This window comes from Chiloscyllium plagiosum, chromosome 2 (genome assembly GCF_004010195.1).
Source record: "Chiloscyllium plagiosum isolate BGI_BamShark_2017 chromosome 2, ASM401019v2, whole genome shotgun sequence".
Lineage (NCBI taxonomy): Eukaryota > Metazoa > Chordata > Chondrichthyes > Orectolobiformes > Hemiscylliidae > Chiloscyllium > Chiloscyllium plagiosum.
Genome location: NC_057711.1, coordinates 25,060,169 through 25,082,239, shown reverse-complemented (window position 1 = coordinate 25,082,239; position 22,071 = coordinate 25,060,169). Strand labels below are relative to the sequence as shown.

Genomic DNA, 22,071 nt, shown 5'->3' with positions numbered 1-22,071 from the left:
GGAGAGGCTGAACAGGCTGGGGCTGTTTTCCCTGGAGTGTCAGAGGCTGAGGGGTGACCTTATAGAGGTTTATAAAATCATGAGGGACATGGATAGGATTAAAAGACAAAGTCTTTTCCCTGGGGTGGGGGTGGGGGGAGGTGGGTGTCCAGAACTAGAGGGCATATGTTTAGGGTGAGAAGGAAAAAACCTGAGGGGCAACGTTTTCACACAGAGGGTGGTACATGTATGGAATGAGCTGCCAGAGGAAGTGGTGGAGGCTAGTAAGATTTCAACATTTAAAAGGCATGGGTATATGAATAGGAAGGGTTTGCAGCGATATGAGTCAGGTGCAGGCAGGTGGGACTAGATTCGGTTGGGATATCTGGTCAGCATGGACGAGTTAGACCGAAGGTCTGTTTCTGTGCTGTACATCTCTATGACTCTCTGACTCTAAATGTCATGAAGTTAATTTATTTAAACGCCCAGCCCTTTAAAAGTTAAAACTTGCTGCCTAATCAGTGAAAGTTTTAAAAAAAAAAATCCAATTTAGCCATTACAATAGCTGTTTGCTACATTTCAGTGTATTCCCTGGTTGCTTCCTATAAGCAACAATTATGACATCAATTTGATGCTTCTTCCTCTCCCGACGTCCCCAGCAGTACCCTTCCACTGACACTCTCATCCATTTGGCTGAACTGGTCCTCACCGTTAACAATTTCTCCTTCAAATCCACCCACTTCCTTCAGGCCAAAGGGGTAGCCATGGGCGCCCACATGGGCCCCAGCTATGCCTGTCTCTTTGTTGGCTACGTAGAACAGTCCATCTTCCGTAGTTACAATGGCACCACTTCTCACCTCTTCCTCCGCTACACTGATAACTGCATCGGTGCCTTCTCATGCTCCCGCAAGGAGGTTGAGCAGTTCATCAACTTCACCAACACATTTCACCCAACCTTAAATTCACCTGGACCATCTCTGACACTTCCCTCCCCTTCCTGGACCTCTCCATCTCCATCAATGATGAGTGACTTGACACTGACATTTTTTACAAACCCACGGACTCCCACACCTACCTGGATTACATCTCTTCCCACCCTACCTCCTGCAAAAATGCCATCCCTTATTCCCAAATCCTCTGCCTCCACCGTATCTGCTCCCAGCAGGACCAGTTCCACCACAGAACACACCAGATGGCCTCCTTCTTTAGAGACCACAATTGCCCTTCCCACATGGTTAAAGATGCCCTCTAACGCATTTCATCCACATCCCGCACCTCCGGCCTCAGACCCCACCCCTCTAACCATAACAAGGACAGAACCCCCCCGGTGCTCACCTTCCACCCTACCAACCTTCGCATAAATCACATCATCCGCCGACATTTCCGCCACCTCCAAACGGACCCCACCACCAGGGATATATTTCCCTCCCCACTCCTTTCCGCAAAGACCATTCCCTCCGTGACTACCTGGTCAGGTCCACACCCCCCAACAACCCACCCTCCCGTCCTGGCACCTTACCCTGCCATCGCAGGAATTGCAAAAACTGTGCCCAGACCTCCTCCGTCACCTCCGGCCAAGGCCCCATAGGAACCTTCTACATCCATCAAAGTTTCACCTGCACATCCACCAATGTCTTTATTGTATCCATTGCTCCCGATGTGATCTCCTCTACATTGGGGAGATTGGACACCTTCTCGCAGAGCACTTTAGGGAATATCTTCGGGACACCCGCACCAATCAATCCCACCGCTCCGTCGCCCAACATTTCAACTTCTCCTCCCACTCTGCTGAGGTCATGCAGGTCCTGGGCCGCTTGCACCGCCGCTCCCTCACCACCCGATGTCTGGAGGAAGAACGCCTCATCTTCCACCTCGGAACACTTCAACCCCAGGGCATGAATGCAGACTTCACCAGTTTCCTCATTTCCCCTCCTCCCACCTTAATCCAGTTCTAACCTTCCAGCTCAGCACTATCCTCATGACCTGACCTACCTGTCAATCTTCCTTCCCACCTATCCACTCCACCCTCCTCTCTGACCTATCACCTTCAAGCCCACCCCCATCCATCTATTGTACTCTTTGCTACCTTCTCCCCAGCCCCACCTCCCTCCCATTTATGTCTCCACCCTGGAGGTTCCCTGCCTTCATTCCTAATGAAGGGCTTTTGCCCGAAACGTTGATTTTCCTGCTCCTCAGATGCTGTCTGACCTGCTGTGGTTTTCCAGCACCATTCTAACGTAGACATCAATCTGATTGACAGCTCAAAGAGTTTTTTGAATGATTAGCTGTCTATGATGTGGAGATATTAATAGATGGTATTAAACACACAAGACTTAAATTTTTGAATATGTTTTAACAAATTTTTTTTTAAATATAGTAAAGATGGCAATTGATATTTAAATTTTTTGTCTCAACATGGAAATAAGATGTCTATTTAATATTAAAAAGAACTAAGGATGCTGGAGATCTGAAGAAAAGAACAGAAATTGCTGGACAAACTCTGCAGGTCTGGCAGCATCTGTGGAAAGAAAGCAGAGTTGACGTTTTGAGTTTGGTGACTTGTCAGAACTGAATTTATTTACTTGGCAACAAAAGAATGGTAACATAGACAAAAGTTAAGATCTACAAAGCAGTGACTGAGAGCTTGGTGGCAGCAAATTCAACTGAGGCCTTCAGAAGAGAATTGAATAATTCGAATTTGAAGAGGCCTCTGTCTGTGCATTCATCACTCTGTGGTTCGGTGCCCAGTGACTTGGCAGCAACAAAAGTAGAAAGGTTTTGTAAATTGACAGGTTTTGGCCTGTTGAATCCAGTCATAAACATGTTTTGGAAACCAGGATCCTGCTGGGACGACCATGATTTGGAAACCAGGATTTACTGAATTAAAGTGAGGGGGTTACTATAGTGGATTTGATATTTGTTGCTTAAACAGTTCACATCTTTCATTCTTAATGCAGAGCCAGATTGGCCAACTCTGCTTGATATGTCAATCGTCAACATGTTATTCTCAACATCCGTGGCTGTTGTACCTGTTTCTTTTATACCTGATAATTGTAAGATCACAAGGTCATAAGGTGTAGGCCATACATCTCATCGAGTCCACTCAACCGTTCTATAGGATCATAACTAATCTAATCATCCTCTACTCCACTTGCCTGCCTTTTCCCAATAACCCTTGATTCCCTAGAAATCTGTCTATCTCAGCTTTAAATATTCCTAACAACTCAATCTCAACAGACATGTGGTAAAGAATTTGACAGATTCACTACTCTCTGAGAGAAGAAATCCCTCCTCTGTTTTAAATGGAGAGCCCTTTTCCCAGAAGGGGAAACGACCTCTCCACATCTTCCCTGTCAAGCCCCGTTAAAAACCTTTATCTTTCTATAAGGGTCCCTTGCATTTTTCTAAACTCCAATGAACATAAGCCCAAATTACTTAAACCCTCCTTATAAGAAAATACTTCCATATGTGGGGTTAACCTAGTGAATCTTCTCTGGCCTGCCTCCAATACCAATACATCTTCCCTTAGGCAAGGAGACCAAAACTATTCATATCACTACTCACCACTTTTATTTTCCATCTTGGTAAATTCAGGTGGATTGTCATTTTCATCAGCAATGATAATTTTAATATGTCCTGAAAAACATGAGTTTAAAAATTTAGTCAGAGATCTCTTCGAGAGAACAAAGTGGAGATTGATCCAAACAAAGCTGGCTGATGGATATCACAAAGTGGTTGCAGATGAGTTACAGTAAATGTATGAAGGTCATGTAAGACAGTCAAATGTTACATACCAATAAGACAGATCTCCTGGTAGGAATAGGTATATGCTCTACAGAACAAGAACTATTGTAATTAATAATGGAAATCTCTTAACACATCCAGTGGAAACTGTTGAGAAAAGCTCTGTAGAGTTTAGTTGGTATTTAACTGAAGTATTGATAAAATTAATGAGAGATTATCACCTCTTTAAAAAATAACACACAGATATCATTTCTTTACATTATCTGTGCAATACTTCAGACATGGGAATTCTATCATACTAGTAAGAACTAGGTAAATTTTGAGGGGTGAGCTGGTGAGTGTTGATTGTTCTGATGGGAAGGTGATTGTGGATGGACCGGCAATAGGCTTTGAGATTTGGATGTATTATTCATAATTGTGATCATTGAGAAAAATGAAGGATTCTGGAAGGGGCAGCGCATTGCTCTCAAATTTTGAGAAAAAGAGCCTTTCACAGACAGTTAAGAAACCAAAGGCTATTTTAGGTATCTACCTCAACAATGGGTCTCATATTCTTAGCAATGGGCTCAATACCAGAGCAGATTGGGTGCACACTGTGTCGATACTTTAATGCTTTAAAAATCTAAGCAGTGCACACAAATTTCAATCTCTACTTGTGGAGAAAGCACGTAAGCAGTTTCTAAACCACTATGCAAGTAGAGCTGACCTTCTTCACTCATGTTTGAAGAAAGAACAGTGTTGTAGTCCACAACTTGTACTCTGAGTTGAACAGCCTGGACACTTTCACGGTCAACAGACCCACTGTAAAGCAAAGACCCTGATTGCTCCATCACTTGAAACCAGTTTTTACAGAGTGAACTATTCAGCCTTTCTCCCTTCTCATCGAGACACTCAGTCCCTTGAATAAAGAAGTGCAGTTCTGCATCAGTGTCTGGATCAAAAGCTTGAATGGCAGTAACTGTTGCATTAATTCTTCCATTTTCACTTGCAAACACATCAGAGAGTGAACTTCCAATCAGAACAGGAGTTTCATCATTGACGTCCAAGATATCCACTTCAATGGTCATGTAGCCGGTGTTGGGGTTGAACCCAAAATCGTTGGCAGCCACTTTCAGTCTATATTTACGTGGTCCACCATCATAATCAAGTCTATATTCTGGATTTACCCGGATACATGCAGCAGGTTGATGTAGCTCTATCTTCTCAGTGCTGACAATAAACTGTCCCCTGGCCCCATCTTCAAGACTGTAGATCAACAATCGGTTTGGATCAGTTACATCATTATCCGAGGCCCAAATGGAAACAATGCAATGATCTGGAATAAAAAAAACTCAGTGAACTTTTTTTGAAATATCATCAAAACTAAGTATTTCCATTCGCGGACCATAAAAGCAAACTTCCATTTGTAAAGCCACAACATGCACATTCTGTTCCATTTAACTTCATGTAGGATTTAAAATGTGGCATCACAAGGGATTTTGGGTTGGACTTTCTGTTTCTGTTTCTGTGGAATCCCTGATGTGGCAGATTCTGAGAGAACTGCCTGGGTGATTGAAGATTCTGGTCAGGCAGCATCTGAGGATCAGGAGAGTGGACATTTCGAGCATAAGCTCGGCATCATTCCTGATGAAGATGTTTTGCTCGAAACGTCAACTCCACTGCCCCTTGGATGCTGCCTGACTGGCTGTGCTTTTCCTGACTCTGATCTCCAGCATCTGCAGTCCTCACTTTCTCCCAGATTGAAGATTCCGCAGGGCAGTTCCATGGTACTTGGAACCCTCTGAAAGTACCCATTTAAATCAGATAATTTGGAAGGTCCTGCTGTGGTTAATAGTTCCTTGGGAAACTTAGATGATTAGAAACTTGGATAACTAGAAAGTTTACATCCCTAGCTTACCACACCCACCTTCAACTACACCTCCCCTTACACTCCTCAGACCCTCTCCCCCCGAAGCTGATACGTCTTTTCCCCTCAATGGACTCTGACACACCTCTGTCCCCTGGAAATCAACTATCACTCCTATTTTGCCACTAGAGCACAGACACTCTCCTTACCTCCCCATTCCCAAACTCATGAACGACAAAATATGGAGTCAACAATCCACAGAATTGCCCTTGTTTGATGATTGTACTTTAAATGGTGCTAAACTATATTCAGCAGGTAGATTGAAAAAATAAATATTTTGCACTTATATCAGTACAGCTGGTGTCATCCAGTGATCTTTATCAAGTTTAATGTAATATGTGCAATGAGGATTGATAGAAGGGCTTTTGCCCGAAACGTTGATTTTCCTGCTCTTCGGATGCTGCCTAAGCTGCTGCGCTTTTCCGGCACCACTCTAATCCATATTTCATTTCTATGACTGGACTCCTGACCTCAAATTTCTTGGAACTTTTTTCTTCAAGTATCGCATCAAGATCCCAATCTGAAACTTAAGGGAACTCTCATTTCCTGGTTTGGTTGCATGAACCTCTGGCGGCTGTTCCAGTCTACCAGAGAAAAGAAAGGTAGGAACCGCCTTAATGCTTAGGTTGCAATCATGGCCGGGACTGTTTTAAAAAATGATTTTTCTTTCACAAATGGTTTTTCTTTCAAAAGATGATCTTTAGATCAGCTCGCTTCCAAGGGAAAAGACCCCTGAATGTATATCACGCCTTTCACCATCTCAGTAACAAAACGCTGCAGCCACTGTACTTTTGAACTGTAGTAATTAACTGCAACACTCAGTTTGCACATAGCAAAGTCCCACAAAGAGCAGCAGGTCAGGCCAAGATATTCCAATGGTCATCACAGCAGACGGAATCACGTGTAAATCCCGACACAACTGACTCCAAGGGAATTGCCCAGGAAACTTAAAATTCCAACGGACAATTTCACAGAGTCTGGAAACCCTCCAAAATGGCCCTTTGAAGTTGTGATAGTAACCCCAGGAAATGTTGGAGGATTGAATTTTGAATTCCTGAGTAACTATTAAACTGAACCAGCGAGTCACCCTAATTCACACCACTAACCACACCTGCACCCCACCCCTCCCCGAAGACTCTCAACACTCTGCTCGACCAAACAATCTCTTACTACTTCTCACTCCATGGCCTAAACTGACATTCCCCTACGCCCCAACTCCAACCACCCCACCCTCCAGCCCAACCCTGTCAGCCCTGACACAGCAAGAATGTAAATGCATTGGAGGTGGTTCTGAGGAGGCTTATTAGATCGATATCTGAGAATGGGTCATTTGTCTTATGAGGATAGGTGAGGCAAGCTGGGATTGTTTCTACTGGAGTTTAGAAGAGTGAGAGGTGCCTTGACTGAAGTGTGCAAGATTCTGAATGTTAGACCATAAGACCATAAGACATAGGAATGGAAGTAAGGCCATTCGGCCCATCGAGACCACTCCGCCATTCAATCATGGCTGATGCGCATTTCAGCTCCACTTACCAGCGTTCTCCCCGTAGCCCTTAATTCCTCTAGACAACAAGAATCTATCAATCTCGGCCTTGAAGACATTTAGCGTCCCGGCTTCCACTGCACTCCATGGCAATGAATTCCACAGGCCCACCACTCTCTGGCTGAAGAAATGTCTCCGCATTTCTGTTCTGAAATGACCCCCTCTAATTCTAAGGCTGTGTCCACGGTCCTAGTCTCCTCGTCTAACGGAAACAATTTCCTAGCATCCACCTTTTCCAAGCCATGTATTATTTTGTACGTCTCTATTAAGTCTCCCCTTAATCTTCTAAACTCCAACGAATACAATCCCAGTATCCTTGTTCTTGACCAGTTGCACATGGAAAGAATGTTCCTTTTGTGAGTGGCCTCAGATCTAGTGGACCCTGTTTGAAAATTTGAGGTCACCCTATTCAGGTCAGAGATTTGGGGCAGCACATTGACTCAGTCTTTAGTACTGCTATCTCACAGCACATGGGACCTGGGTTCGATTCCATCTTTGGGCAACTGTCTGTGTGGAGTTTACACATTTTCCCCTTGTCTGCGTCGGTTTCCTCCCACAGCCTCAGGCAACTGACTCTGTAGAGTTTGCACATTCTCCCCGTGTCTGCATGGGTTTCCTCCGGGTGCTCCGGTTTCCTCCCACAGTCCAAAGATGTGCAGGTCAGGTGAATTGGCCATGCTAAATTGCCCATAGTGTTAGGTGAAGGGTAAATGTAGGGGTATGGGTGGGTTGCGCTTCTGCGGGTCGGTGTGCACTTGTTGGATCGAAGGGCCTGTTTCCACACTGTAAGTAATCTAATCTAATCTAATGTGCAGGTTAGGTGGGTTGGCTATGCTAAATTGCCCATAGATTCCAGGAATGTACAGGCTAGTTGGATTAGCCATGGGAAATGCAGGGTTACAGGGATAGGATAGGAGGTGGGTCTGGGTGGGATGCTCTTCCGTGGGTCAGTGTGGACTCAATGGGCCAAATGGCCTGCTTCCACACTGTAGGGATTCTATGAGGAGTATTTATTTTCTCTCGAAGCGTTTGAGCGACTTTGAAACTCTCTGTCCCTGAAGGCAGTGGAGATGGTATCATTGTATTTTTTTAAAAACAGAGGTGGATAGATTTTTGTTAGGCAGGGGAATCAAGGATGCTCGGGCTAGATGGGAATGTGGGACTCAAAACACAAACAGATCAGCTGTGATCATATTCAGTGATGGAGCAGGCTCAATGTGACAAATGGTCTATTTCTGGCCTTATTTTATATTTTCATAGTTAAAAATCACACAACACTATGTTATAGTCCAACAGGATTATTTGGAAGCACCAGCTTTCGGAGCACTGCCCCTTCATCAGGTTGTGAAGTATAAGATTGTAGGACACAGAATTTATAGCAAAAGTATACGGTGTGAACTTATATATTGAAAAAGAACTGGATTGTTTGTTAAGTCTCTCATCTTTTAGAATGGGCATGTTGGTTTCAGTTCTTTCATATATAAATCCCAGCTCTTTCTTAAAGTTACATTCTCAAGTGAACTTTAACGATAGGTGCCATATTGGCCCAGATAATGCATTGAAGGTGTGAGGAGCCTTGTGTGAGGTTGTCTGTGCCCCAATATTCAGACTGATTCTAATCTAAATATTTTCATTTGTATGTTTCCAGCTCACCTACATCCCAATCTATCACCCCTGTGTCTCCCCCATCCTTGACCCAACCCCAGTGAAGCCAACCCAGCCACTCAGACTGCTGGCCTCTGACTGATTCTAAGCACTCATCCATTCACCTGGCACCGTTGAACTCTACACACTTTACACCCTGCCCTTCACCTCCACCCCCACCCCACTCAAATGGCATTCTAATTCTCTCACCCTTCCACCTTTCCCACCAGATACTTAACCTCCCTCATCTATCTTGCACCATAATCTCTCTCAAAGCTGACATTATAAATATCCACTTACGCTCCAACCCCCACATCACCATTCTCTGACTTACTTTATGTGTATATCCTTTCACAATGACTGTCAATGAGGCTGTCAATGGTTGGGTACATAACAGCAGAGAATGTACATCCAACCATGATCTTCCCTGCTTCTGGATTCGAGGATTCCTGGACAGGTCTGTAACAGGAAGTCCCTGTCAAGAATCTCCAGCACAGAAGACATCAAAAGGTAAGTGGGCAATTTTAAATCCAACCAGGTTGGGACATGGACTTTCTGACTCTGATCAGAATTTCTGGAATTGAAGACACAATTTCACTCAAACAAGTGTATATAAATACCTGTATTTCAAAGTAAGGCAAAATGTGGACAATTTTGCACATGGCGACTCAACTATATGGAGGGATAGTCAGCATAAATGACCAAAGGGATGTGGATTACTGCATTTAATATGCAACTCTCTTATACTTGAAAACCTGTGATCTTTTAACCATGAAACTGGTGCATGCCCAGGTAACAGAAATGTCTGTGTGCAAATGTGACGGAAATTCCAGATCCTTACGTGGAATCACATTTTTCACATTCCCTATTTGTTATTTCTGCAAATAATTGTTGCTATGATCTCATTATATAAAAACAAACATCAATTTTCCTGACACACTGACTAAATGTTTCTTCATTTTATAGCAGATAAATTTGATGAAAATTGGTTAATTTGGGGGTAAGATTTGATCATGTACTGAACTATTTGCTAACGTTTGAGTAAGATAATTTGGGTTTAATTTTTCATCCATCTCATAAATATATCTCTTACCGAGCTGATCTTCAGGTACAGCAACAAAAATGATGCTCTGGTTAAAAACTGGTTTATTGTCATTCACATCCTAGAATATAAAATTTAAATAATAGTTTAATTCACTTCAACAAAATACACTGACCAGGTACTAATTATTAATTTACTACAACGTTCTACCTTTTTTCACCTCTGTCACCTTTTGATAAAAAGAAATAGTAAATTGAATAATTATATGCAATATAAGTTTCAGGGATGTAGTAGGACACGCAGCTGCCTTAAGTTGGTCTGCCATTAGGACATGGCTGATCTGTACTTAGCTGCCCTTTCTTGTTTACAGTCCAAATCTCCTCATCCAATCCCTTACTTATCAATAATCCGATGGTCTCAGTCTTGAAAGTTTCAATTACCACAACAGCCACAGCCTTTTGGGATCATTCTGCTCATTTATACTGCAACGACTCGAAAATCAAATAGGCCCTCCCTGGGTTTTGGCCTTTTGTTATATGGTTTTTATGCCCACATTCTTGAAGTTAGGGTCAGGGCAGATACTGACTGGAACATAGGAACACAGGACCAAAGGAACAGGAGGAGGCCATTCAGGCCCTTGAGCCTGTTCCACTATTTAACAAGATTATGGCCAATCTATGGCCTAGATTCACATACCTGTCTTTTTACTCCACCCACACTGTGCTATTTATACCAAGTGAGGAGCAGTTGTGCGACATCTTTGCAAGGTTGCTCCAGGGTGTTAAAACGCAAACACACCATGTAGTGCACAAAGTGGAAGACAATAGTCTAGATGAGGTCTGACTAAGACTGCCACTTCCAACCTTGCTATTGACATAAAAATGCTCCTGTGCTTGCACACAACACGGATAATAGGTTTGATGATCAGTGGTAAGTCAGAGTAATGATAAGATTTTAACAAAAGGCAAGATTTCAACATTTTTCTAAAGTCAAAATAGAATGGACAAAGAATTATGTAAGCAAATCTGTCGTATAAAACTTGCCACTAGCAACATTACTGTGTCAGTAAAACTCAATATGCAGAGCCGATCAGACTGCTTCGATAAGACAGGGTCTATGAATAATTGATCAACCTTATACTTTTCACAGAGCTTAATTTCTTGTTGCTTGACCAGCCATCAAAAATAGATAAAAAGAGAAATACATCTACCTTGTTTCTCTCTTCTTGAATTATTAAAATACTCCCCAGAGGATACGTTGATTTTATTGGAGCAGAGACTTAAGTTTCTAAAGAGTTTTGCTATAAGCATTACATTGAGAGCCTGACGAGTGTCTATCACTCCACGAGATATCTTATAATGAAATAGAAGCCACAGTACATTCTGTTTAAGTTCCAGAATAACTTTATGGAATGATCATGTCAGGACATCTTCAATGGCAGCAGGCAACTAGCTGACCAAGTGGTGAATGTGTCAACATTCTAATAGAAACGATCCAGTAGCATCTAGTAGACTGGTTCAAGGGACTGATTAGCCTACTTTTGTTCCTATGTTAGCTAATAATTTGTTGGTCTTTTTTAAGTAGCACAATATGATCTTTTACCTTAATAGGGGGCCAGAACCTCAGTTTAGCCTTTGAGCCAACAGAATGCTGCTCACATGACACTGAGTGGTAGAGCAAAGTGTGCAGAGGAGACTTAAAGTCTGCAGATGAATATAGGCAGGTTAAGTGATTGGGCAAGGGTCAGGCAGATGGAGTACAATGTTGGTAAATGTGAGGTCATCCATTTTGGTAGAAATAACAGCAAAGTTGGCTATTACTTAAATGGTGAAAAATTGCAGCATGCTTACTGGGCAGAGGGACCTGGGTGTCCTTGTGCATGAATCACAAAAAAGTTGGTTTGCAGGTGCAGCAGGTAATTAAGAAGGCAAATGGAATATTGCCCTTCATTGCTAGAGGGATGGTGTTTCAAAATAGGGAGTTTATGCTGCAGCTGTATAGGGCGCTGGTGAGGCCACACCTGGAGTACTGTACAGTTTTGGTCTTCTTACTCAATAAAGGATGTACGTGGCACCAGAGGGGTGGAGAGGAAATTCACGAGGTTGATTCCAGAATTGAGAAGGTTGCCTTATGAGGACAGGTTGAGTAGACTGTGACTGTACTCACTGGAATTTAGAAGAATGAGGGGGAATCTTACAGAAACATATAAAATTATGCAAGGAATAGATAGTATAGAAGCAGGGAGGTTGTTCCAACTAGCACATGAAACTAGAACAAGGGGCATTGCCTCAAAATAAGGGGAAGAAGATTTAGGACTGGGTTGAGGAAGAATCTGTGAAATTCCATGCCCTGTTGAGACGACCTTGCTGAAAGCTTTTAAAGCAAAGATAGATAGATTTTTGAACAGTAAAAGAATTAAGGACTATGGTGAGTGAGTGGGTAAGTGGAGCTGAATCCACAAAACTATCTTATTAAATGGAGGAATGGGCTCAATAGGCCAGATAGCCTATTCCTCTTCCTATTTCTGATATTCTTATGTTATGAAGAATTCTCTAATCTATACTTAAAGGTCAGACTAATTTAAGAAGCCAAATTCTGGAGCTAAATCCAAAGCCTCTGAGTCAGAGGTGAGATTCGTATTAAGGACTAACACCTTTGATGGACAAACGTGGACATAAGAGGTCATGGAGATGTAGAGTCAGCATTGGAGGTCATGGTGCGTATACAGTGAGGTTTGGGGCCATGGGGATATGTGATGGGCATGGAGCTGAGATGGGGATCATGGGGAATAGAGTGGGCATTGAGGTAAGGAGTGGGCATGGGGAAGTCACTCTGTAACCCATGTCAACTCCATGGGCCTGGGGGGTCTCAAAGGACAACGGAGTAGAATATTGGGGTATAGAGTGAAAATGGGGGTATGGAGTAGGCATAGGAAGTCACGGGGGTGCAGTGACATAGCAGGAGCAGTATGGAGTTGGCATGGGGAAGTCTTGGGGGTACAAAGTGCACACCAGGGGTATTAATGTATGCAGTGGACATAGGGTATGGAGTGAACATGAGGATATGGGGTGGACATGGGGAGGTCATGAGGTTATGGCGCAGACATGGAGAGATTATGGAGAGGACCTGGGGAAGTCATGAAAATATGCAGCAAACATAGAGGACATGAATATGTCATGGGGATATGGAGTGGAAAGGGACAGGTCATAAGGGTATGGAGTGGACAGGGAGACATCATGAGTGTGTGGAATGTGTATAGCACTGCTGAGAGGTGGGGAGATGAGGGAGGTAAGAGGTCGGTAAGGGTTTTACAGAGCTTCACAGTCAGTGTCTGACCTGGACAACATTCTAATGAAGAGAGACATTTCTTCTAATTTGCCTCCAAGCTGCTTTGGGAGGTGTTGCTGTGATTCCAGCCTGCCCCTCCCATCGCACCATGAAGTCAGTGTACGCAGGAATTAGCTGGCATTTGGCTGGATTGCAAACTGGACAAGTGTGCGTGCAATTCCAGTTTTGAGGATGAGAATCTGGACAAATTATTTCAGTCACTCAAACAGTTAATTCAGGATTAAAATGGAACGTGCGTAATTCCCACATTAGTCCATGACCTCACCCAACCATGGTTTCGGTGTTAGGGCAGGGAACAGCAAAAGCAACAGCCAGTTCCTCATCACTGAAGATTCTAATTGACATAAAATGGTTAGAGTCACCATGGAAACCATTTGCCATTTTTTCCAAGTTCCAGCTTCAGTAAATGGCCCGACCACTTTCCACCTGCACCTGCCCAAAATGGAATGAAAGCCCCAATTAATTTTCCGGCAACTAAGCGCAAAAAAAGTTTTTTTTTCTAATTTCTCTGGGGAGAGCTCTTTTCAAAAGAAAACTTTCTGAATTCTTACAGATGTGAGTCAACTTTGAAAAAGAAAGCCATTTGTTTAATCTTAGAGCCTGAGATTTGCTGGATGTTAATTGAGCTGTGGAATTTAAAAAGCATTTGCAGTGACCTGGACTTGAACAGGGTGGTAGCAAGGCAACAGCCTTAAAGGTTAACAGTCAAACATCAAAAATGTGCTCCAGGACTGAGACTACTCAGAGCTATTACCATTGGAATTCCACTCAGACACTGTTAAAGTGACACTTCTATTAGAAAATGGAGAGAAAAGAAAATCACTGTTTCATGTCATACCTCCACTTTGATGACAACCTGTACTGTAGAGCTATGTGCAGGATTACCACAATCTCTGGCTTGCACAGTTAAATTGATAATTCCATTCAAAGAGTCATCCATGGATTCTCTGTCCAGTGGTTTGACTGCAGATATTATTCCAGTGGAACTATTCATGGTAAAATGTTTAACAGGGTCCCCTTCAATGATTGAGTAAATAATGTTACTGTTCGGGGAGCCCTCCTGGTCCCTATCAAAAGCCTGTGAATGATAAAAGTCCAAGAATAGTGAAGCAGTCACAGCCTTTCAGAAATGAACATTTACTGGAAGTTGAAAGCTGATTAGTTAATGACTTGGATTTGTGTCAACTGTTGGCTACAACAGCTGCATTGTATCAGGAGGCTAACAGCACTCCTGGTGATTTAATGGCTAAGTGTTAATTGATCTGAGCCAATTCAGCAAATGCGTTCCACCCTTGTGTGGAACCTCACCTTATCCGAAGATAGAGCTGTGTAATTATGTTGACAGTTCATATTGCATTGGAACAGAATTGCTGGCTCAAATTGGGGCTAGCAGTATAAGAGAAACAAAACCCTGATTCTGTTTTGTTAACAGCAGCATTCCCATTGAAAAGTAAATCATACAGTTAATAAAATGGCTATTGATTTGTTATCACTGTACATTAATGTCCGAGATCAATTTTAACCCTTGGTGGATGAAACACATGATTTTCTTAAAGTAACTAGCTCTTGTATATTGTTGCATTTTTGCCAAAAGTGTGACCATGTGAAGACATTTTGAGGATTAGCTAAAGAGGAGTAAGAAAGAAGATGGAGCTGGAAACGAAAGGTATGGTGTATTATTATTCTGGTTCATGACTATTTTACTAGAGGGAGTGTTAGCTTACATTTTACCATTTTGGAAAAAAAAAATCAAGATGTGTTTCAAATTTTCTGTAGGTTAATCCTGCCTTTTATTTAGGGAAGATATAGAAAAACATTGCTTGTGGGGTCAGTCATAATTTTTATTTAAATCAAAATAGCCGATACTATGGGAACAAAATAAGGGAAGCCAGGGGTAGCAGAGAGGTGGGTGGTCTGGAGTGGGAATGGATTGGGGGTGGCGGTTGCTAAGTATGTGAACAGGGGCATGGGGATTAGAAACAATTAAAACCTATAATATATCTTATTGAAGCCATTCTCTGTTGCTGGCTCACTTACAGGCTCATTCAAACCATTCTAACTCACTTTGGAGATTTTCAGGATCAGTCCTTAACCAGCTGTCTGAGCAATAATGGATGAAAGGCTGGACAAACAAGTAAAATAAAGGACTATCCTTTAAATACAAGACAGTTGGTCACAGTGGTTTCAACATATTTTCACAATGTGACCACTTGCATAGAAATGTTTGACCCTGGGTTCTGTGTCCAAGTGGGGTAAGGTGGAATATATCTATCTAGGACCAGATTACAATGCAGATGAAATAGATTGCATTGGACAGTACAGTCCAATGTTCTGAGTAAACACCTTAGACTGTTTACAGAATCATAGATTCCCTGCAGTGTGGAAGCAGGCCAGTTGCCCCTCTAGCCCACACATCCCCCTACTCTATCCCTGCATTTCCAATGGTTAATCCACCTAACCTGCACCTCCCATGACACTGGACAATTTAGCATGGCCAATCCACCTAACCTGCACATCTTTGGACTGTGGGAGGAAACTGAAGGAAACCCATGCAGACATGGGAAGCATCGATAAACTTCACACAGGCAGATGACCAAGGGTTGAATCGAACCCAGGTCTCTGGTGATGTGAGGCAGCAGCACAAACCACTGAGCCACTACGCCACCCCAAAATTGATTATACGGGCTTAACTCTGCTGATTATCTATGTGTCTCATGTAATGCCAGAATGAAGGGACCAAAACTCCTTCCTAATGGCCGAAATCCTTTGATCTTGATTCAAATCCCTACTTCTGACCCAGTTCAGACAAAGAGTTACCTAGCTACCTTCTCAGAACTTTTTGGGCTTGATGTCCTCAGTCTTGGTGTGGGATAGAGATGGGGCAGGGTCAGGTGCCTGGATGGGGGCACGGGTGTTAGGGGTGTTTGGATGTCAGGAGGGTGTTGGATGTCAGGGTCAAGTAACATACATATATAAATAGGTATACATTCAGTTTTATGGTTTGCCAGGAGTTAGAAGGCTTTAATCCACTTAAGTTTTCCTGGGCAACTATTCAGAAGTCAGTTGGAAACTTCCAGCTATCCAGAGGATTGGAACAGAGCTCTGCAATATTCCAGATATTCACATGGTGCCTTTTCCCAATGGACCTCAACATCACAAACATGTCATGACCCATTCAAAAATAAAAACATTTCACTGGAATTTTCTTCATACCTGAACCTGGACAATATCTTTGATTACATTTTCCTTAATGAATCCAGTGTAACTATTTCTTTGGAAAATGGGTACTTCATCATTTGCGTCCGAGATGGAAACTTCTATCTGTACATTGGTTGCATGTCCTCCACCATCTCTAGCTTGTAGTATTGCAAAAAACTGCTGTCTCTTCTCTCTGTCCAAGAACATTTTATTTTTCACAAAGAATGTCCCAAGATGTGGGTCCACGTCAAACGTCTGCAATCTGTCATAATCAAAGCCAAATATAAACCATTATCTAACTTGTGATTCAGGAATAACATAAGAAATTGGATATAGTGTAGGCTATCAGCCCTTTCTTTGAGTCTGTTCTTCATTCATTAAGGCCATGACTGATATTCTACCCTAAACCCACCTACCCACACAATCCCCATATTCCTTAATTCTCTCTGTATCAAAAGATCTATCAACTTCTGGCTTGAATATTCTTAATAAATAAGTGTCAGCAGCCCTGTGAAGTAACGATTCCAACCCATTTGTGATCTATTTCATTTACTGGCACTTTGATTTTCATTCTTAAATTTTTAGTAATACCTTTCAAATAAAAGGTATTGAATACATTTCAACTTCCAGTCCAATAGATTGTTTTGGCAGACAAGCAACTTGACCAGATTCAATTCTTCCATTCCCCACAGAATGGCCATTTATGATGCTTAAGAACAGCTCCGGTAACCTGAATCTTGTGACTGAAATTAGCAGTTAACCATGTCACCTTTTTATGTGCAGGAATCATTTTGCAATTCGGATCCTGCCTGTTCGAATGCAAGTAGAATCACAGAATGATTACAGCACAGAAGGAGGCCATTTTCCTCTCCAGCTCTCCAAAACAGCATCATAACTTGGCACCATTCTCCTGACTTTCATTCTCCTGTCCTTGTTCATTATTTCTATTCAAATAAACATCTAATGCCCTTTTGAAGACTTCAGTGAACCTGCCTCCACCAAAATTCCAGATTTGAGCCACTCCTTGTGTAAAAAGTTTCTTTTTGTGCATCACATTTGCTCCTTTTGCAAGTCAACGTTAAATCAGTGCTGTCTTGTTGCTCCTCCTTCCTGACTTGCTGAGCTCGGTAAGTATTTAAATGCTTCTATGAGATCACCAGTTTATTTAAGTGTGCATTTTGTCCGCAAATCTCTTATGTTTCAATATTTGAATGGATGGTCTAACCAGACATAACCAGTTCTGAGGAAGGGTTACTTGACCCAAAATGTTATTTCTGATTTCTCTTTATGGATGCTGCCAGATGTGCTAAGCTTTTCCAGCAATTTCTGTTTCTGTTTCAGATAGAATTCTAACCATCCCATGTCCAATTTGAAGGTCAGGAGGATGTTCAAAGCATTCTGTCTTCAAATTTAATTTTTGAAATAACATCAGATCGAGCCAAGGTGGTCAGTTGGTACCAGTGTAAAAGTGGCACCGCACCACCCATCTTTAGATTTGTAGCCTTATTCATTTACAGGATGTGGACATTGCTAGTAAGGCCAGCATTTATTACCTATCAATGTTCTGTGCAATTCTGGTCTCCTTCCTATCGGAAGGATGTTGTGAAACTTGAAAGGGTTCTGAAAAGATTTGCAAGGGTATTGCCAGGATTGGAGGGTTTGAGCTATAGGGAGAGGCTGAACAGGCTGGGGCTGTTTTCCCTGGAGCATCGGAGGCTGAGAGGTGACCTTACAGAGGTTTATAAAATCATGAGGGGCATGGATAGGATAAATAGACAAGGTATTTTCACGAGAGGGTAGTGCATTAATGAAATGAGCTTCCAAAGGAAGTGGTGGAGGCTGGTACAATTACAACATTTAAAAGGCATATGGATGGGTATATGAATAGGAAGGGTTTGGAGGGATACGGACCAAATGCTGACATATGGGACTGGATTAGGTTAGGATGTCTGGTCAGCATGGATGAGTTGGACGGAAGGGTGTGTTTCTGTGCTGTACATCTCTATGACTCTGTTGCTTTTGAGAAGGTGGACAGTGCGTCATCTTCTGGAACGACTGCAGTTTATTCAGTAAACCCAAGGGTGGGTATATTCTTGGTGCTCATTTCTGCAATTGCTTGACATAACTGTGTGGTTTGCTGGTCTACTTCAGAGATAATGAATAATCAGCCACATTTCTGTGGAACTGCAGTCATCTCAAGGCCAGACCAGCTATGGATGCCAGATATCCTCCTGATTATGCTATTGAAAAATTCACTGAGAAAACTCTCACTCCATTGCCTAAGAAAACCATTTATTCATCCAGAAATGGACTATTCGGTAGCAATTAAAAAAGGCTCAGACCATAACACAAAACCAAAGAACAGTGAATGCTGGGGAAGCAAAACAAACAAAAACAGACATCGCTGGGAAACTCAGCAGGTTTGGCAGTGTCTGTGGAGAGGGAAACACAGTTAATGTTTTGAGTCCAGTCACCCATCATCAGAGCTCATATATATCAATAGTATTATATAAGTAACAGTGTTTTGTTAGTCACATCAAAATTGCTGGGAATATGGTCCTCTGTCCAGAAACAAATTGTTACCATATCAAGATGTAAATACTTCCTTCCTCCTGACTTCTGCAACACTTTGAGTGCAATGAAATTAACAAAATTGGTAATTCAACCTCAGAATCAGAGTGAACAGCTACAGCTAAAGATTAGGAAACTTACACGCTGTCAGATCCAAGAAGTTGATAGGTTATTCTGTGCAAATCTGAGCTATCAGCATCAGTAGCCTTTGTAAACATAAAGAGATGAATAAACAGATTGTATGTAAATAATTTTAAAATATATTTTAGTAAAATCTCTCTATAATTTCTTACCGTGATGCAAGTCACACTGTAGCCATTTGGACTATCTTCTGGGACTTCCAGTAGAAAATAATCTTGGTCAAATACAGGGCTGTTGTCATTTCTGTCTGTTATATCAACATGTACAATGGCAACAGAACTGAACATTTCTTGTGTCTCCATTTCAACAGCACAAATCTGAAAAAATAAAAATTGTACACTTTGATAAACTGTCATTCTAATTAAACAACTGAATAAAAATCATACAGTAACCAAAGTAGACCAATAACAATAGCTATTCTGGAGAAACTCTAACTACACATTGGTTGCAGTACTTAAGGAGGCCTTTCTCTGTTCACAGGACGCAGTGTATATCACTGGGGAGACAATCGTAGTAGCCGGAGGTTTACACTGTCGTCTTTAGCCTAGTGTTTGGGCTATGGGAATGCTTTCCTCAACTTTCATTCCAATTGCTTTCCAGGAATATCTACAGGCTTCTCTCATCTTTATAACCTTCTGCTTGTCTTATAACGGAACGACACAAATGCAGTTGTATTCTCTTACACCACTCCTTCAGTCTCAACCCCTGCAATCATGGTCCCTACAATCTTCTGAGATTCCCCATTCCTCTTGTTCTGAACGTTTGAATTCCCTTCACTTCCTCCACTGTGTCCAATTGTCTAGTTTCTGCAACTCCCTCCCAAAAACTCTTACCTCTTGCTCTTCCATTAAGGTGCTCATCAATACCTACATCTGAATGGCCTCTCCTGACATCAACTTGCAGTGGGGAGTGGTTCATTAATTTTGTCTGATATTTTCTACTGTGAAATATTGCCTGTGGTTTTACTATGTTAATAATAATGACATTGTCAATTCTGTCTTAAAAATGTATAGTTAGCACTTAATTGCTGTCTGGAATGGCCAGACAAATCAATTGTTTCAAATTTCCAATCCTTTAGGAGTATTCTAAAATGTGGGGCATTTTGGAAAATCATAACAAGTGCATGTATCTTTCAGCTCTAACATAAACATAAACCATAGTCGGCTGAAGGTTTTCTACTATAATGTATTAAAATGTTCTTCCGTTAAGTAGGGATTTGAGAAGGAATTGAATGAGCTGTTTTATTAAATAAGGCAATTTTGTTTTCAAGTGGTTTATACAAAGTACATTGGCTATAAAACTATATTGTTTACATACCATTCAAACAAATGTTTGATATAGGAATTAACCAAGAGTTATTTTTAGATTTAAACAATTAATTTGCTTTAAGTTGAAGGAACAATAAATCGCTTACTTCAATATATTTTACAAAAGTAAAGATGGGTGGCATGGTGGCACAGTGGTTAGCACTGCTGCCTCACAGCAGCACCAGAGACCCGGGTTCAATTCCCACCTCAGGCAACTGTCTGTGTGGAGTTCAGACGTTCTCCCCGTGTCTGCGTGGGTTTCCTCTGGGTGCTCTGGTTTCCTCCCACAGTCAAAAACTGTGCAGGTTAGGTGAATTGCCTGTAGTGTTAGGTGAAGGGGTAAATGTAGGGGAATGGGTCTGGGTGGGTTGCTCTTCAGAAGGGTCAGTGTGGACTTGTTGGGCCGAAGGGCCTGCTTCCACACTGTAAGTAATATCAGTAATGTCTGTGAGAGCAACTCATCTAGTCCCATGCTCCGAACTCTTCCCCCACAGCTGTGCCAAACTTTTCTCATCAAATAATTACTGAATTCCCTTTTGATGGCTTTCATTGAATCTGCTTCCACTAATTCCTAATCACCCCCTGCCGAGAAATGTTTTCCAAATGCTGCCTTTGTTTCTTTTGCCAATCCTCTAAAATGAGGGTCTCTGATAGTCCATCCTTCTAGAGATGGAAACAGCTGCTCCTTATCTCCTCACGCAGGCCCCCCCGTGATTTTGATCATTTATGTCAAATCTCATCTTAATCTTCTCTTCTCTTAGGAGAGTGGCCTCAGCATCTCCAATCCACTCATGAAACCAAATTGTCTTATCACTGGGACCATGCTAGTCAATCTTTTTTGCACTCTAAGTGCTTTCACATTCTTGATAAAGTGTAGAACAAAATATTGTACAAGATAATCCCGTCACCATGCCAAATAGGACAGACATCAAACAGATTTAGCAATGTAAGGCTGGGTATCTATGACCTGCTGAGGGCCATCAGCAGCAGTGGAATTGTATCAACCACAGTATGTCACTTTGTGGCTTGGCATGTCCTCTACTGTGCCATTACCGTCAACCCTGGTTCAGTAAAGAGTGCAGGAAGGCAAATCAGATGCAGCACCAGGCATACCTACAAAATAGGTGTCAACTTGATGAAGGTACATAAGAACATAAAAATGTAAGAACATAGGGTTCCCCCTGGTAGGCTCATTCATAAAGTCAGGAAGTATGGGATACAGGGAAATTTGGCTATCTGGATTCAGAACTGGCTGGCTGACAGAAGGCAGAGAGTAGTTGTAGATGGGAAATATTCTGCCTGGAGGTCAGTATTGAGTGGGGTCCCGCAGGACTCTGTTCTTGGGCCTCTGCTCTTTGTAGTTGTTATAAATGACTTGGATGAGGAGGTTGAGGGGTGGGTTAGTAAATTTGCAGATGACACCTAAGGTTGGAGGTGTCGTTGATGGTATAGAGGGCTACTACAGGCTGCAGCGCCACAAAGACAGGATGAAGAGCTGGGCTGAGAACTGGCAGATGGAGTTCAACCTGGTTAAATGCAAAGTGATGCATTTTGAAAGGTCGAACTCGAATGCTGAATATTGGATTAAAGACAGGATTCTTAGCAGTGTGAAGGAACAGAGGGATCTGGGTGTGCAAGTACATAGATC

The 22,071-nt window shown here is 42.2% G+C and overlaps 1 protein-coding gene and 1 long non-coding RNA gene across 8 annotated transcripts in view; one reads left to right on the top strand and one right to left on the bottom strand.

Moving 5' to 3' along the window:
- The window catches only part of LOC122557672 (cadherin-related family member 2-like), a 156,600-nt gene that overhangs the window by 92,224 nt on the left and 42,305 nt on the right, over window positions 1-22,071 (bottom strand). For all 7 annotated transcript variants that reach the window (XM_043705509.1, XM_043705516.1, XM_043705533.1 and 4 more), the window contains 7 exons: window positions 19,269-19,433; window positions 19,117-19,181; window positions 16,420-16,666; window positions 14,045-14,284; window positions 9,910-9,979; window positions 4,430-5,038; window positions 3,544-3,615 (listed from right to left, as the gene is read on the bottom strand). In XM_043705509.1, the coding sequence (XP_043561444.1) occupies window positions 3,544-3,615; window positions 4,430-5,038; window positions 9,910-9,979; window positions 14,045-14,284; window positions 16,420-16,666; window positions 19,117-19,181; window positions 19,269-19,433 (1,468 nt within the window). The remainder of the gene's footprint in view (window positions 1-3,543; window positions 3,616-4,429; window positions 5,039-9,909; window positions 9,980-14,044; window positions 14,285-16,419; window positions 16,667-19,116; window positions 19,182-19,268; window positions 19,434-22,071) is intronic.
- The window catches only part of LOC122557699, a 29,541-nt gene continuing 22,268 nt past the window's right edge, over window positions 14,799-22,071 (top strand). The window contains exon 1 of the long non-coding RNA XR_006313914.1: window positions 14,799-14,872. This is a non-coding gene — a long non-coding RNA (uncharacterized LOC122557699). The remainder of the gene's footprint in view (window positions 14,873-22,071) is intronic.